The sequence below is a fragment of the Siphateles boraxobius genome, unplaced genomic scaffold (assembly GCF_051911475.1).
Source record: "Siphateles boraxobius isolate OS27281-9 unplaced genomic scaffold, OSU_SipBor_1 6, whole genome shotgun sequence".
Taxonomy (NCBI): domain Eukaryota; kingdom Metazoa; phylum Chordata; class Actinopteri; order Cypriniformes; family Leuciscidae; genus Siphateles; species Siphateles boraxobius.
In genome coordinates, this window is record NW_027509186.1 from 31,260,142 (window position 1) to 31,277,358 (window position 17,217).

General features: G+C 36.9%; 1 protein-coding gene across 1 annotated transcript; it reads right to left on the bottom strand.

Annotated features, from left to right (window-relative positions):
• Positions 1-4,462: 4,462 nt before the first annotated feature.
• LOC143716385 (zinc finger FYVE domain-containing protein 1) lies at positions 4,463-15,788 on the bottom strand. Its single transcript, XM_077208915.1, has 11 exons — positions 15,570-15,788; positions 13,411-13,915; positions 11,886-12,103; positions 10,629-10,735; positions 9,732-9,840; positions 8,216-8,313; positions 8,014-8,131; positions 7,762-7,932; positions 7,452-7,641; positions 6,326-6,424; positions 4,463-6,202 (listed from the first exon to the last, which is right to left on the bottom strand). The coding sequence occupies exons 1-11, from the start codon at positions 15,684-15,686 to the stop codon at positions 5,970-5,972; spliced, it is 1,965 nt and encodes a 654-aa protein (XP_077065030.1). The 5' UTR covers positions 15,687-15,788; the 3' UTR covers positions 4,463-5,969.
• Positions 15,789-17,217: the final 1,429 nt, after the last annotated feature.

The following is a 17,217-nucleotide window of genomic DNA, read 5'->3' on the forward strand; positions in this document are numbered from 1 at the left end:
GACTTTTTGAAATTAAAAAGTCACAGACCATCAACCACACAAACTGGCAGAACTGGTTATTAGTGCCTTCTTTGTGTTACAGTGGAAGCTAAGAATCCAAATTGTTAAATGGACTGAAGCAAGGCGCCATGTCTTCCCCGGGGGAAGCGTGAGAAAACGAGAGAATGCTTTCCGCGGTGACGACTCTCCTCTCATTGTCCTGCACCCACAGAGTGACTGTATGGATGAGGGGGAAAACGGGACAGTGCAGGATCAGTTGCCATGGATACGGAAGCAAAACAGCCATTAATAATCATCCAAAAAGAGCCACAGTAAGCAGAAAAACCCTGGGCCCCCGGATATAAATTAAACTGGCAAAGGTTTCCAGTATAGGAGAGGACACTTAGTGAGTATACAATATTCTCAACCCGTTCACACTAAATGCGTCTCTAAAGCACGCATTGTGTTTATCGTGCAATGTAGCCAAATGAGTTTTTACGTGCATATGATACGCATGGGTAGGTTTAGGGTGTTTAGCTTGCTCATATACGCAATATGGCGTATCATATGCACGTAAAAACTCATTTTCGCGTATAAATTACACGATAATACACAATTCGTGCTATAGAGACGCATTTACTACACCGATGCATCCACATCAGTTGTTGTGTTTCATTATATAAACTGGCTATATATTATTTGTGAATTCATATAAAACAATGGCCCAGATTAAGTTTCAACCAAAAAATAAATTAAACAGCCTATTAGGGCGGTTCCAGTTGAAATAATAATGTGTGAAATGGGGATTAAGGAATTACAATAATTTTTTCTGCTGAATTGGCATGTGCTGCTCATTTTTCTGACTGGCTGGAGCTCATGGTCCAAGCATGTGCATCTGCAGGACCAGATGAACACAAAGTGCATGACAGCGTCCTGCAGTGGACTATAAGCTGTCCATGCCTTGCAAATGATGTTAATTGCAAATGCATTTTAAGAGACTGATAAAGCTCATGGTGAAATATCTAATGATTCAGACTCAAATAGAGCAGTGGACCTCAATGGCATTAAACAGCATAAAGAGGAAACAAGTAGACCTGCAGAATCGACCGTAGACTGGGGCTAGCTGTCAGAAAGTGCTTTTTTTCAGTCATTTAAAAGTTCCAATTACACAAATGTGTGTCTTCCTTAGGAGTAGTTTTGTATGGTGATTTCAAACAAAATATTACTGAATAGTCTATATAAATGGTGGAATTTTCTAAATAACTTGGCCAAAAAATAAAAAAATAAAAAAATCACTGAAAAATTCCCTAAAGTGAAATAACTATATAGCCCCCTTCTCCAATATATTTAAAAATCAAGTGCTAAAGTGGTTTCATGAGGTGAATTTTTTTTTTTTTAAATCTTACCGCCCCAAAACTTTTTTGAGGACCATGTGCTCATTTGTTTCTTTTAATGGCAGCAGTGAATATATTAACTGCATTTGATAAATTATTTAAAATTTAAAATTATAATAAAAAATAAAAATAAATTAAAAAAAATAAATTATTGAAGCATTAACACACAAACCACTGTTTGTGTTATAACAACATAAAAGCAAGCAGATACTGCGTGCATGGTTTGGCATGACTGCGCGCAAAGTGCGCTCCCTTAATAACTCCTAAAAAGCTGACATTCATCGCGATCTCACACATCTCTGTTATTATCAATGAAGCTGACTGCACAATGAATCTTTCATAATATATACACTTTCTTTGTTATAATTAGAGGATTTGACAGCATACAGAATTCAGCACTGAACAAAAAGTCAGTTTTGAGCGGTGATGGGAAACTATCTTAAATGCTTCTGATTGGCCATTACGATCAAGAAATCAACACATATGTCTGTGATTGGCTACATCGCTCAACGCTGCAAACATGTTATAAAAAGAAACTCTGTCCTGTAAATCGTTTCTATTTTGTTTTAGTTGTTCTTGTTGCTTTTTTGCAACAGATTAATAAAAATATATTAGTTTTTATATGTTTTATTCATAGATATTTCTAGTTTGCGGGAGTCCCGAGAATCGTTTTATTCTCCCGCAACGTGCACACACACAGAGTGAGTGCATTACCGCCGGCGCCCGCACGAGTGTTTGTTTGTGTGTGCGTGTGCGCGTGTGCGCATTCATTGGAATAATTGTAAACGTGCAAACACAGACAGAAAAGACATGCCATCGTGGAAATAAGATAAATAACATATTACTTAAGGACTATTTAGTTTGTTTAATAAAATAACAAATTGTAATCTGGCGCTATAAAGAAAATCAGATCAATTTACTTGACCTTCAAGGGGGGCGGGGCAAGCCGTTAGGAGGGCGGGGCGCCCCCTTATATAGTGGTAGGGGAAACACTGGTGTATATTTATAACAAGCATCAGATGGGCTACAAATATGAAACCAGTGAAGATTAAATCTGAAAATAAAAATCTATCTATATTGAATTTTCCTAAAATTTTGGTGTTATATATATATATATATATATTTTTTTTTTTTTAAATATATATATTTTTTTTTTTTAACTGTCGTGATGGTATGGGATGTGAAATGTGTTATAGTCCATTACATCTTTGCGCAACAAGACTTAAGACTTTCATAAAGTAATTTGATGAAGTAGTTATGTTAGATCTTTGTCTTTGTGCACAAACTTTATCTTCCTGTACAAAAACAATATAAATTATAAAAGACCCATGGATTAAACAGTGGAGTCAGGTAACAGGGCTCTTTTGATCATTTTGTCCTTAAATGAACCAGAGCTAGAATTTGCAGGGTTTTTTTTTAGTAATGAGTGAGGCCTGTCGTCAAGTTCAGTCACTTTTTTATTTAGCAGACTTTTGATAGGCCCCTACCCGAGTCAGGTTTTTTATATTTTGTTTGTTTGTATATGAACTACGTTACAAATATAATAAAAACCTAGCCTACAATGTGCAAGACCCTAGAATGAGTGAAATCCTAAAATCTTGAACGGGTCTCAGTGGGTCTCTTGTTGGGAGTGTTGTTGCCTCCCTCTGCTGGTTACAATGTGGTAGTGCAACTTTGTTGAAAAAAGTCAAAAATCAAAAACGATGGTCATTCATTTAGTATTATTTATATAATTAAAATAATCAATTTTATTTGCGTTTTAGTAAGTGTGTTATGTGCTTTTATCATTTTAATTATTATGTTTTGAATATTTCTATTTAGCTTTATTTTTATTTAAGTTTTAGTGGCCTAATATTGGTATTAAACTAAAACGTTAAAATGTTAGAAATGTTGCCTTGGCAACTAACTGAAATAAGTTTAAGTTTATTTTTAGTTTAATTTGTTTAAATCTAATATTAAAATTTTAATTATTTAATTTACCGATAATTATTTCTATTATTTCATAGCTTTAGTTTTACTAGTTTGAATAATGCGAATTGATTAAAAATATTAACTCGTTGTAGGAAGAATTAAATAATTAGCTATATATATATATATATATATAAATAAATAATTAGCTATATATACAAAACCGTAGGCTATATATATATATATATATAGTATACATATATGTGTGATATATGTCTTTCGCTAATTTAAGTGATTTTATGTTGTAATGATTTTAATGGCACATTTAAATAAAAAAAATATTATTAATATTATTATCAATGTTGAAAACAGTGGTGCTAAATATTTTGATACACTACAATTCAAAGGTTTGGGGTAAGTAAGATTAAAAGGGTATAAGAAAAATATATACACTATATTTTGGCATTTTATCAGTCCTGCTCTCTACCAGTACCAGCAATTGAAAAACACATGTTTAATAACTAAAAGGAATGACATGAGAGAATTGGGCTAGTTATTTGGTAATACCATGGTCCCAATAGTTATCTTTTCACACATTTGATGTCCCTTCAGTAGCCCTTCTTCACATGATACACTTTCTCCCGGTTTCACAGACAAGGCTTAAGCTAGTCCCGGACTAAAATGCATGTCTGAGGCGTTTTAACTGAAAGCAACTTGCACTGACATATCTTAAAATACGTCAGTGCCATTGTTTTGCTTCGAGATGCACACCAGTAAAACATTTTTTTCAAAGGCAAGTTTATAAAAGCAACTTAAATGCCCTAATAGAACTGAGGCCTAATCCTGGCTTAAAATAAACCCTGTTTGTGAAACCAGGCTTGTATGTGATGTTCATAATGATTCTCACACAAGTGCTGACATAATCAGTAAACCCATCAAGACAGTTTCCTGTAGATGTGATGAGGCAGGCTGTTTGCCAGACAGTAATATTATAAATGGAGGAAATGTGAGTACAACCTACATGATTTAAATCAGATTTTGAGTCCGTTTCATCTATTTAAGGGCCTTGAGCAGGAAATCTAGACCTCTACCTCCAGATGACCTCGCATTTGTGCACTTACAGAGCTAGAGCCTATTATTTTCCATAGATGTCTGTTATCTTTTGAATCAAGAAGGTAGGCTGTTTTCTAATACCTTTAATGTTCTGAGTAGAAGCCTGAAAAACAGTACGGCCAATCAAAACAAAGTTTGCAGGATTGTCAAATGCAGGTGGAGTTATATGCAATTAAAACCATTGCTTTGGTTAAACCCCTTCATAGAAGACTACAATGTTCTATTCCAGATAAAAATACAGAGTAGAAGCAGAATTGTAAAACAAAAAAAACAACAACATCATAGTTAAAAAAATTCCACATGGATTCTCTCAAATCAAATATGAATAAAGTGCCTTATACAAGCCATTTTATGGGCTGTACATGTTAGGAAACCACTCAACGTTCAGTTTAGTGTAAAAACGGCCACGACGCCGTAGGAGTGACGGCGTAGCTACGCCGTGGAGTTGACGCAGAAGCATAATGAGGCCTTAAGTCTGCATTAAATGTCAAACACAGCCACATTGTGAAACCATCCTGTTATATGCCACTGTTTATATGCAAGATAGTTGTTGAGATCCATTAGGCACTGCAAATGCTGCTGAATAATTCCACTTTCATTATATATGTACAGTTTGTATCTTATGTATTAGATTATATGGCTCTCAACTAAAGAAATTTAATAGTAAAAATTAGATAAAGTGCAGTCGTTATTTCAGAAAAAATTAGTAAAGAACTATATTGATAAAAAATACAATGAGATATGAGCTCACAGGGTTCATTGCATTGTCTCGACTGGAATGTGAATTCTAGGCTTACCTTGTCTACTCTTGCTCTGTTCCAGGAATAAAGTATAAAACTCTACCAATAAAAGGCTGCTATATCATATTCATCATAAAACATCTCCTACGCATCTCAAATAATAATTTATTAAACATTAGATATGTTAATATTTACTGCTCTCGCCGTTTAGTCTGTTATCTTATCTTTGGGATAGAAATGATGAGATGTTAAACACAGAAATGCACTTTTAGAAGGCGATTTGTTTTCAGTGCCAGCACTATAGAATTTATCAAAATCCATTAAATTTTTTTTTTTCTTATTTTTAATTTCTGCAGCAAATCTTACAAAAAAATTGTGAAGAAATTTCTGGGATGCTTATTCACCCCACAGGCAAAACAAAAAAATGCATTTCTTTATATTATATATGAGTGTGAGTGTGTGTGCGTCCAGGTTGATTTACGCTGCTGTATTTCAGTATGGAGAGCTGTAGTTTTTTGTATTACAGTAATAAGCATTTGTGGATAAAATATGCTTAACTGTCATATAATGAACCTTGATATTTCTACAAATTATTTTCATTTTGAAACATTTCTTAGTTTACTCTTTTGTTTTTAAGATTAAATTGAACCCAGACATCATCACTCTCTATTTCTGCTGCTAATGCTTTATAGAGCCTGAGTGTTTGTCTATGCAGAACTGCAGTGAGTTTCATATTTCCCTCATCCATGAAGGCTTGAAAAACTGCCTACAACCTGGTTCTGAGCACCAAGAGACGCCGGCCGTATTAAAGTAGCACTACAGAGCCACAGCAAGGTCACAGGGAATCCCTGCGGTCAGCGCAGCCATCACACACTCGCACTGGGTGGTCCCAGCCACGAGAGGGCACAGGCCTGGTCTTACTGGAGCAGTTCCCGCACACTCCCTGCCCGCATGCCCTGCAGTGGTGCTTGGACATGCTGGGGATGAAGGGTTTAGCACAGCAGTGGCACTGGGTGATCTCATGATCCGGGATCCAATAGTCTGGTCTCGCAACTCCCTTTACAAAACCTGTATTAAAGGACAAGATGTGCAAAAAAAAAGTAATTTGTCACCTCACACACACACACAACAATGCATAAGCAATATCTCTTGTGTAAATTCAGACACTTAATGTGTACTGGTAACACTCACAGAGAGGGTAGTCCACAGCTGTGGAGACCAAGTCGAGAGTGGACTGAGCTACTTCCGTCACCCTGCGGGCAACTAGTATCCGGGGTTCCGTACTGGCCACTGTAAGGTAGAGAAAGTATTGTCAACATCTCACACTGAGGCCATTAAAAACTGTTTTGGAAAATGCAACTGAACTCAATAACCCAGGGGAGAATATTCTTTTGACAAGGCTAAATATTCTCAGCAGATTGCACTATATTAGACAAATAAGCACAAAATCAGTTGAGATGAGAAAATACAAACTCAAACGCGCATAATTTTGTACAAAATAAGAGTAACAAATTCCATATTTTAAATGTTTTATTCTGTGTAGAATAATACAGCTATTTTTATGCCACTGATTTTGCTGGAGTCTTGGATGAATACACTATTAAAATGATAAAATTTAGGGTAAGAAATCCATACTTCTATTCAGCAAGGACAGGTTAAATTGATCAAAAGTGACATTAAAGACATTTATAATGTTACAAAAGATTTGTTTTGATTAAATGATGTTCTTTTGAACTTTCTACTCATCTAAGAATCCTGAAAAAAATTATCACTGTTTTCACAAATATATTACGCAGTAAAGGCTGTTTTCAACATTGATAATAATAATAATAATAATAATAATAAGCGTTTCTTGAGCATCAAATCAGCATATTAGAATAAGTTCTGAAGGATCATGTGACACTGAAGACTGGAGTAATGAAAATCCAGCGTTGCATCACAGGAATAGATTACATTTTAAAATAGAAACAAATGGAAAACAGTTCTTGTAAATTATCTACTAATATTTCACAATATTACTGAAAAATTTAAAAATATCTTACTGACCCCAAACCTTTTAAGTGTAAGAAATACTTGCTGCACATATAATAGGCGTTACCATAGTGAATCAAGGTAAGACAAACACGTTTTGGGAGAAAGATCAATGAAGTATTTTGTTAATTTTTAACAAAAAAATTAAATGCTGTACTTTTAAGATTAGTCCCCCAGATGCTCCACTTATTTCATCAAGGTTTCAGATTAATCTAACCATTTCTGTTACAGAGGTGCTATGAGGGCGGACGGGAAGTGTGCTTTTAAGAGAGAACGATGCTCTCACCCTGTCCAGTGCTCTGAGGTCCTCCCTGCCGGTAACAGGCATCACACACTCGTACAGGGGTGCCGCCCCAGCCTCTCTCGGGAACTGCCATGCTGTAAGTGGAGCAGGCCTGACAGAAACCCTCTCCACATGCCCGACAGTGGTGTTTCCTCTCCGCCTCCTCAAACGCTCTCTTACAACCATGACATTCCTGAACAGACCAACTTGATGTTTAATTGTCTTCACATGAAAAAACAATTGATGTGTTTGATATTTTATTTCATATGCTGTAATTCCTTTTCACATATTCCTATAGGGCATATCAACTTACACTGATTTCAGTGTTGGGTTTCCAGTAGGGTGGAGCCACTTGGTCTGTGAGCCAGGCTGTGACAGCTTTGGTTGGGCCTGAGCTATATTCTGACACTGACTGGATTATGTAATTCATTCCATCCAAAACCCGCTGAGCTGCATTCTGATGGTCTGTCTGGAAGGCATCGGTCTGCAAGCATAAAAACAACATGAACCACTGCGAGCATCAATGGAGTAAGCAAATGGATGGGAACACAGAGAATCGACTCACCCCCTGCCAGACATGCTTGACCTCTGGCCGCACCACACCGCTCTCTGGGTCCTGGTTGCCCATCCAGTACTGCCGACTCCGGTAGATGATGCCACAGCTGGCACACTCTAAAACATAGCTGTAGAACAAGACCAGGGATCAGAGCATGGACGAGGAGCAGCTGTGGAGGTTAGTTTTAGTAGAAAAAACCCATCTCACTCACCCTGACCATGCATACTTAGCCAGACCAAGCCATTGGTTATCTGTAGAGGCAGCAGTTTTGGGTACGACAATCACTTCCTTTCCGCTCTCATAGCACCTCTGTAACAGAAATGGTTTATCATGGTTATCCCATCATCTTTTTGTTTCTAATTGAGAAATCTAATCCATACTAGACAGTTTTTGCAAACAGATTCATCTGAAACCTCAATTAAATATGTGGCGAATCCCCTTAAATATAGGGACTAGTCTTAAAGATACAGCACTTAACTTTTTTGTTTCAAAATGAATTACATTTAAATAAAGGGTCGATACATCATTAATCTTTCTTCCAAAACGTGTTTTTGTCTTACCCTGATTCACTATGGTAAGCCTGTTATAAGTGTTTATATTTTAGACCTAGCGTGATTTCCATGGTTAATTGCGTGTCTTGTCATATCCGTAAATAGAGAAAAGTTGCTCCGGCTGCTTTATGGTGTGTGAGTGGCAGAGGTTAGTTGTTACAACGAGCGAGAAAGGTCAACAAAGGTCTCAAACCTCCGGAGAATCACCCGTTTTAAACAAACGCCGAACAGAGGAGAGTCTGCTGTCAAAAAGAGAACATGACAGAGCTCCTAATAAAACAAGAATCAACATTGGCATGGCTTTTCAGAGATGACGAGAACTGAGGGATTTAACATTTTGTAAAAGCGGCACAGAGATGGTGTTTTGTTTTCATTAGTGAACAGGCGAGTAAGGTATTTTATTGAACAGATCAATTGCCATATGTAGCTCTATAACAGAGTTCATTGTAAAGCATTATCTATTATGAAGGCTCATTTCATTATGATTGTTGTGCTGTAATTTATTTTCTAGGAAGTACCATGTCTCTTACCTACTTGGTAAAGCTGCAGTAACGTCTTCAACTAGTGAGCTTGAGATCCTTTTCATCTAAACTACTTATATATTTTAAGCCTAGTAGTGAATGTTTAATGAGCGGTAGGAAAATTATCTCTCTCTTTTTAGTAATGAGGAAGAACCATATTCGTCTGCACAGTCACATACAGCCGAAGCACAACCAAAACAATGTTCTTCTGCAAAATGCATGTAGTTTTGTTTTTTAACCGCTAGAGGGCGAAACGTTACACAGTGTATCTTTAATCAATTTTAATATCAATTCAATTTAGTGTGATTTATTTACATGGGAACACCCCCCCCCCCCCCCCCATGCACTTTTGTATTGCCAAAGTGTTTGCAGCACAGCTGTGTGGTGCATACAATGAGAAATTTTGCAAAATAAAGTAGTGCAAATGGAGAAAATAAGTAATTTTATTAAATAAAATTTCAATAGTACAACAAAACGAAAAACAAACATAACAATCAATTAAATGATAAAATAAAAAAACAAAAAACAAACAAAACAAAAATCGCAGAAAAATAAAAACAAAACAATAAAAAGGAATTTAAATGAAAACAAACATGAAACAAAACTAACTAAAAATAAAATATGGAAAAAACTGCGATCTTAACCTGAAGGTTACCTTGCAGATGAGAACTTTATTGTTGTATTGGTGGGCATACTGACATAATCCATCAGCCACGTGTGGGACCGAGTCTTTCTGGTGGTTCATGCCGTTTTTACACCGAACGCTAAAGCCGTGGGATTTTGGAAAGGTTAGATATGATTTGCTAGCTATTAAGTGCTCTTGAACACCACACACACACACGCACGCACACACACACACACACACACACACACACACACACACACACACACACACACACACACACACACACACACACACACACACACACACACACACACACACACACACACACACTAAAACAGTAACAATTGATGCAAGATCTAATTACATTCTAATTACAGTGCATTGACAACTTTGTGCTTTCAGTGCGAATCAATTCCATACATTAGTTTTGCATGCTGAATACAGATCCTAGTTCTTTCTAACTGTGAATCATCAAATTACAAAGTGGCTCAGCGTTGATCCAATCACACAGTGTGTGACAATGCAGACATTTCCTTGATTTACTATGCATCAAAGGGCCACACATTAAAAGGATAGATCACCCAAAAATGAAAATTATTTCATCATTTACTTCCCCTCAAGTAGAAGATAGTTTTTAGTTTGTAAGAATATGGGTAACCAAACAGCTGATGAGCCCCATTGACTTCCATGGTATGTTTTTCTTTCAATCAATGGTGCCCATCAACTGTTAGGTTATCCATATTCTTCAAAATATCTTATTTTGTATTCAGCAGAAGAAAAAAAAATACAGGTTTGGAACAACTTGAGGGTGAGTAAAATGAGGACAGAATTTTCATTTATGGGTGAACTATCCCTTTAAACAACCTGCAAATAAAAAAAACCCATCCATTCAATCTATCCCTCGGAGCATAAAGTGTGTGGACTTACTTGCAGCTGAGACAGACTGATGGGCAAGTGAAATATTCATCAGGAAAGAAGGAGCATATGCTGATTTTGTCATCGGAGATCTCGCCACAGAACCTGTCGCTCAAGGCCTGAGAGAGCAGAGCAGCGAGGTTCAGTGAAGAGCAGTTTCAGAAACATGCTCAGTGGTCAAAGGTGAACACATAAAGTACATGCGTACCCTGAACCCAAAAAGTACTTTAGGACACTTACTGCAAGTACACTACCATTCAAAAGTTTGGAGTCAGCAAGACTTTCAAAAAAAGTCTCTTATTCTCCCCAAAGCTGCATTTATTTGATTAAAAATACAATAATATTGTAAACTATTATTAGTTTAAAACAAAAATTTTACATTGTAATACATTTAAAATCTCAAATTTATTCCTGTAATGCAAAACTGAATTTTCAGCATCATTACTCCCGTCTTCAGTGTCACATGATCCTTCACAAATCATTTTAATTTGCCGATTTGATGCTCAAGAAACATTTCTGATAATCAATGCTAAAAAACAATTGTTCTGCTTAATATTTTGGTCGAAACCTTATTATAATTTTTCTCAGGATTCCATGATGAATGGAAAGTTCAAAAGAACAGCATTTATTTATATATATATATATATATATATATTTTTTTTTTTTTTTTTGTGTGTAACATTCTTAAATGTCTTTACTGTCACTTTTTATCAATTTACCACATTTCTTTCAAAAAATTCTTACTAACCCCAAACTTTTGAACATGAGTGTATGTTTACTTAAAGCGACAGAATCAAACAGATCACTATTATGGTGCATTTATGGAACTTGTCCCTGGTCAGCTCACTTTCACTGTATGGAAAAGAGCATTGTGAACATTCTGCTAAACTTCTCTTTTTGTGTTCCATGGAATAAATAAAGTCACAGAGGTTTGGAATGGCAAAAGTGTGAATAAACAAATGATGATATTTTCATTTTTGGGTGGACTATTCCTTTAAATGCATGAATTTATTTGCATTAGATACAAAATATATAAACTATCAAAGCTTAAAGGGATAGTTCACCCAAAAATAAAAATTATGTCATCATATACTCACCCTCAATTTGTTCCAAACCTGAATGAATTTCTTTCTTCTGTTGAACACAAAAGAAGATATTTCGAAGACTGTTGGGTGAGTAAATGATGACATGATCCCTTTAAGTGTCTAAATTATTTTTGGGGCTACTTTACACACACATACACAAAGAAATGCGTGAGGATTTCACTACCTGTAATGCACTGAACACAATGGCAGGCTGGCGTGGTGCTCGCTGGGATGTGTTCTTTACTTGCTGATTGACTATCTGCAGTAACTGTGAGTAGTCTGTGGGCGGAGTGATGGTTTGGGTGCCCACATACTGAACGGAGCTGAAGGCGTCTGTGCTCTGGCCCAAGTCATGGAAGCGCTTTTGCAACAGCGTGTCTGCTTGCCCCAGGACAGAGACATCTGGATAAGAAAACAAACCCATAAATCTTTAGCCTGACACTAACTCAATAGTTTCAAAATAAAAAGATGAAAGATGTTTTTCCAACCATTTACAGCGTTTTTTTATGTGATTTATAGAATATATTTCATGAACCATGATTTACAGCATGCTAAAAGCATGGGGTTTACCCAAGGGCACAATTGTAATTGAGCAGTATTGTGATCTTTGTAACAGTCCACAACTGAGCCACCCTTCCTTTCCTGCAGTCTGTGTTAGATAACTAGTAGCTTAACCATTAAGTCATTTAAATCACCTTCCTTCCCAATTCTAATGCCCCAGTGTTTTTCTTTTCTTTTGGACAAATGACACACAAAAAAAAGGATTTTTATGAATATCTGTCTCCTTTGAAAATGTGCCTAATGAAATATTTGTATTCACTATAAGCAATATAATATTTTATAGAAGCAATAAGGCACCTGGAAATGCAATATTGAATTATATTTTATATAATATCTTTATCTCTTTGTATTCGTGTTGATTTCATATGACTTTAAAAACATTTATAACATTTTCAAGAAGTTAGCTAAAATGTAATGACTAAATTTAAAAATGTCATGTGGTCTGTATAACAATATGTAAAAAAAATGTTCCTCATACTTTGAATAAATGTGCACACGTTATTTGTTAAAAGTTTTAAAATTATCTGATAACACTTTATTGTGATGCTCCTCCAACAGACATTCTACTGACTAGAAATGACTTTGCAACTATTTGTCAACTAATTTTAACTCTAACCAGTCTACTAATACTCTACTAACACTCTACTGAGAGTTAGCAGACCTGTAGGTTCAACGTTACTTACAGTCAACAGAATGTGTTAAATGGACAATACAAATAAAATGATAAATAAAAACATTTTCATCATGCATTTAAGCTTTGTCTGTATGGATTGCATTTTTTTTAAATGTATTTTTGATTAAAATAGGCTAATAGATAAAAATGAGCAAATAGCACTTAATAGACTAAATCTCAAATTGAAATTCTCATCACTAAGCAGAGAGAAATAAAAGTGGGAGCGATGAAACAATTCAGTTTGACTGGCAACTTGTGTTTCTCCAGTGGGACTCTCCACCAGCCTAAAATTCAGGATTTTTTCAAAGACTTTTTGTTTAGGCCCCATGAGGGTGTGCAGACCCAATCCCTTTGCCCCAGGCTAGTCGAGTAGTCGTACAACAGCCTTTGGCAACAACATGTATCAGAAAAATGCTGTATTCATACTAATAAATACAGGTCTTGTAAACGTGAAAGTCTGCTAGCTCTGACTTACCCTGGCCTAGCAACTGAGTGCGAGAAGTCTCCTGGAAAACTATAATGGCAGGTCCCAGGCTGGAGAGAGGCACCTCCAGCCCGCAGCGGTTAGACAGAGCGCGGAGCTCAGGTGTAAAGTGCTTCAGGTAAGCGGCCGACGCGCTGCCGAGGAACTGAAACATGTCGTTGTGCAGCCTCTCAGCCCGTGTGCGGTAAACAACCACGTCTGATATGGCCAGAACCTTCAGCAGCAGACGCATTCGCCGGTTCTGCTGACTGGCGGCACCAAGCATGCCCTCTGTATCCAGCACGATCAAGCTCAGGAGCGGATCGTAAGCCGCCCAAACGCCCACCGTGCAAGAGGATGGAGAAGGAGACGTGGCAAATACCTCCTCGCCATCAAAAAGCACGTGATTGAGAGTGTGGGACTTGCCGTCGCCCGTGTTGCCAAAGATGGAAATCACTTTAACTCCTTGAGCAGCACTGCAGCCCAACTTCTGCAAAAAATGGCCTTCGTTCTTCACCTGAGAGAGAGAAAGAGTATGAGAGACATCAAGATTAGAGCAACTAACTACCTATCTATCTACACTCACCGGTCACTTTATTAGGTACACTGGTTCACTGCTCGTTAAATATCTAATACGCTGATCACATGGCAGCAACTCAATGCATTTAGGCATGTAGACCTGGTCAAGACGATCTGCTGAAGTTCAAACTGAGCATCAGAATGCGAAGAAAGGTGATTTAAGTGACTTTGAAAGTGGCATGGTTGTTGGTGCCAGACGGGCTGGTCTGAGTATTTCAGAAACTGCTGATCTACTGGGATTTTCACTCACAACCATCTCTAGGGTTTACTGCGAATGGTCTGAAAAAGAGCAAATATCCAGTGAATGGCAGTTCTGTGGCCAAAAATGCCTTGTTGATGCAAGAGGTCAGAGGAGAATGGCCAGACTGGTTGGGGCTGCAGTAAGTCAGATAACCAGTTGTTACAACCGAGATCTGCAGAAGAGAATCTCTGAACACGTTGAACCTTGAAGCATTCGGACTACAGCAACAGAAGAACACACTGGGGGCCACTCCTGTCATGACATTCAGATAGTAGGGTCAGAATTTGGCATAGACAACATGAAAGCATGGATCCATCCTGCCTTGTAGCAAAGGTTTAGTTTGGTGGTGTAATAGCGTGAGAGATATTTTCTTGCCACACTCAAATGGCCTCCACATTCACCAGATCTCAATCCAATAGAGCACCTTTGGGATGTGGTGGAATGGGAGATTTGCGTCATGGATTTGCAGCTGACAAATCTTCAGCAACCTGGGTGATGCCATCATGTCAATATGAACCAAAATCTCTGAAGAATGTTTCCAGCACCTTGTTGAATCTATGGCACAAAGAATTAAGGCAGTTCTGAAGGCAAAAGGGTTCCAGCCTGTTGTTACTGTTGTTAGCAAGGTGCCCCTAATAAAGAGGCCGGTGAGTGTATATCGTCTGTCTATCTGTATAATTATCGTCCAATCTATCTATCAGTCTCTGTTTCTATCTATCTATCTAAATATCTTAAAGGGACAGTTCACCCAAAAATTACAATTGTCATCATTAATGATGAATCAATCATCCTGCCTTTTGTATTCCGTTGAAGAAAGAAAGTCAGATGGATTTGAAACAACAAAAGAATAAGAAAGAACATAATGAAGTTTCATATTGAATCTCTATACAGTAACAATCTCACAGAGAAAGCAATTAACTACTTTCATGCTGGTCCCTAGAAAGACCGTAAACTATCCGAAATGGCACTGTCACCTCTAAATGGATAGCCAACATATAACAGTGTGGTTATTATATTATTATACCATGGCATTAACAATGTACATCAACATTATAATGGTTGGTCATTATGATACATGTCGAAAACATGATAAACCATGGTACCATTACATGTCAGTGAGATCCTTAAATGTTGACAAAAGACACCTCTTCCTTGTGATTCAGCAATATTGACAGTTTGGGGTTAGTTTATCTGCGTGTTATTTATATTACACGTATTATACTTAGTACCTGTCATGCTCGTGAATTGACAAACACCAGTCAAAGTGTATAAAAACAACAAAGACACTAAATTGCATGTGCTTTTTCACCTAATAGCTTGATGGCTAACGCAGAAGCTAACAAAAACAAACCTGCAAGCTTTCGTTTTCGTCAACCAGGAGAAAACTCCGTCCATTTTCCTTCTCCTCGTCCATCTTAACAGGCCCGAGACTAATCTCATCCATATCTTTCAGTAGCATTTCAGACATAGTGAAAGATTTAAAACCATCCCAACTCCCCGGAAAGCTAGTTAGACTACAACTGCCCCAGGAGGACTACTGACTTGGATATCTAGCTGACCTCAAGAGGCCGCTGTTGCTGTTTGATGAAGCGCCTTCATTATGTATTACTGAGCGCTTTCTGGCACCCTCTAGTGGATATTCTGATGAACTGTCTTGTGGCGGTCTTTGTGTGCAGAAAACAGAAGTTCATACTGTAATACAAACCTGGTCAATAAAAACAAGTCTCCATAAAATAAGCTCTACAATTAGCTCATTATTCTATAATTATGGCTTTTTTGGGGGGTAAAATTGTAGTGGTGCAAACAGAATATAACTGATGTTTAATTTTAGTTATAGGATTTCTTGCATCGCAACATGATGAATTGAAGATTAGCCCCCTTTAAAAATGCAAACATTTTGTGCACTGCAGAAATCCCTGATGAATCAACAGGACATTTTTTGTTCAGACAGTCTTTCCATAGAGCTTGCTAAGGTTCATTAAATATTTGTTAGCAGGGATCTATAAATATCACATGTCACAGAATGCCTTCAAAGTGGTGCCATTGCAGTTAACTGGACTGAAGAGTCCTTTATAAGTCACTTCCATTTTCTTTAGAGGTCAGTCAGGCCTCTTGTCACAATATTTGTAAATTTGTATTTCATTAGTAGCATAAAACCATATAGGAGAATAACTCCTTAATGAGTAATAATGTTATTGTCTCTGTAGTTATATATATATATATATATATATATATATATATATGACATATGTATATATATATATTTGTGTATGTGTATGTGTATGTGTAGGATATATATATTATTGGCTATATACCAACAGTCAAAAAAAGTCATGCAACCAGTATACAAAAATGCTATATAAGAAAATCGAAAAGAATGTCTTAATGGAAATGTAAAAAAAATTGTTTTGAGGATTAGATTTAGGAGATAAATATTATTACCTCAGTATAGCCTACAGCTACACAGTGGAAGTCAATGGAGTGATAGGAAAATAAATGTGTGTACAAATAGGCTACATGATGTGGCCTATATTAGTGAGATGGATATGTAGCCTATAGCCTATTTATTAAATAAAGCTATTTATTAAAGCTATGTGATATTGATCAGTGCCTACCTACATTTTCTGTGATTATTTCTAGTAGTGGCCTATACATGCATTGTAAGAACTGACGATTTCTTTATGCTGTTCTTTCCATCGCTATCTAAAAATATTCCCATTTCTCTACGAATAAAAAAAAAAAGCTACCAACATAAGAGCAAAATACTGACAGACAGTCCAGCAATCCAACCTTGAATTTACAGTAGATGTTTTGGCTTGCCCATACAAAATCAAGGCGGGACTAGTATACAGTTAACCGCAGTGCACTGTGCTATTTGTAGTACACGCGCCGCTGACTCTTGAAGACCTCAGGGAACTTAAACTACATTTCCCTTCACTTGCCATTAGTCAGTCGAGCTCCTATTGGCTAGCTGATCCAGCCGCAGCCCCAGAGAATGA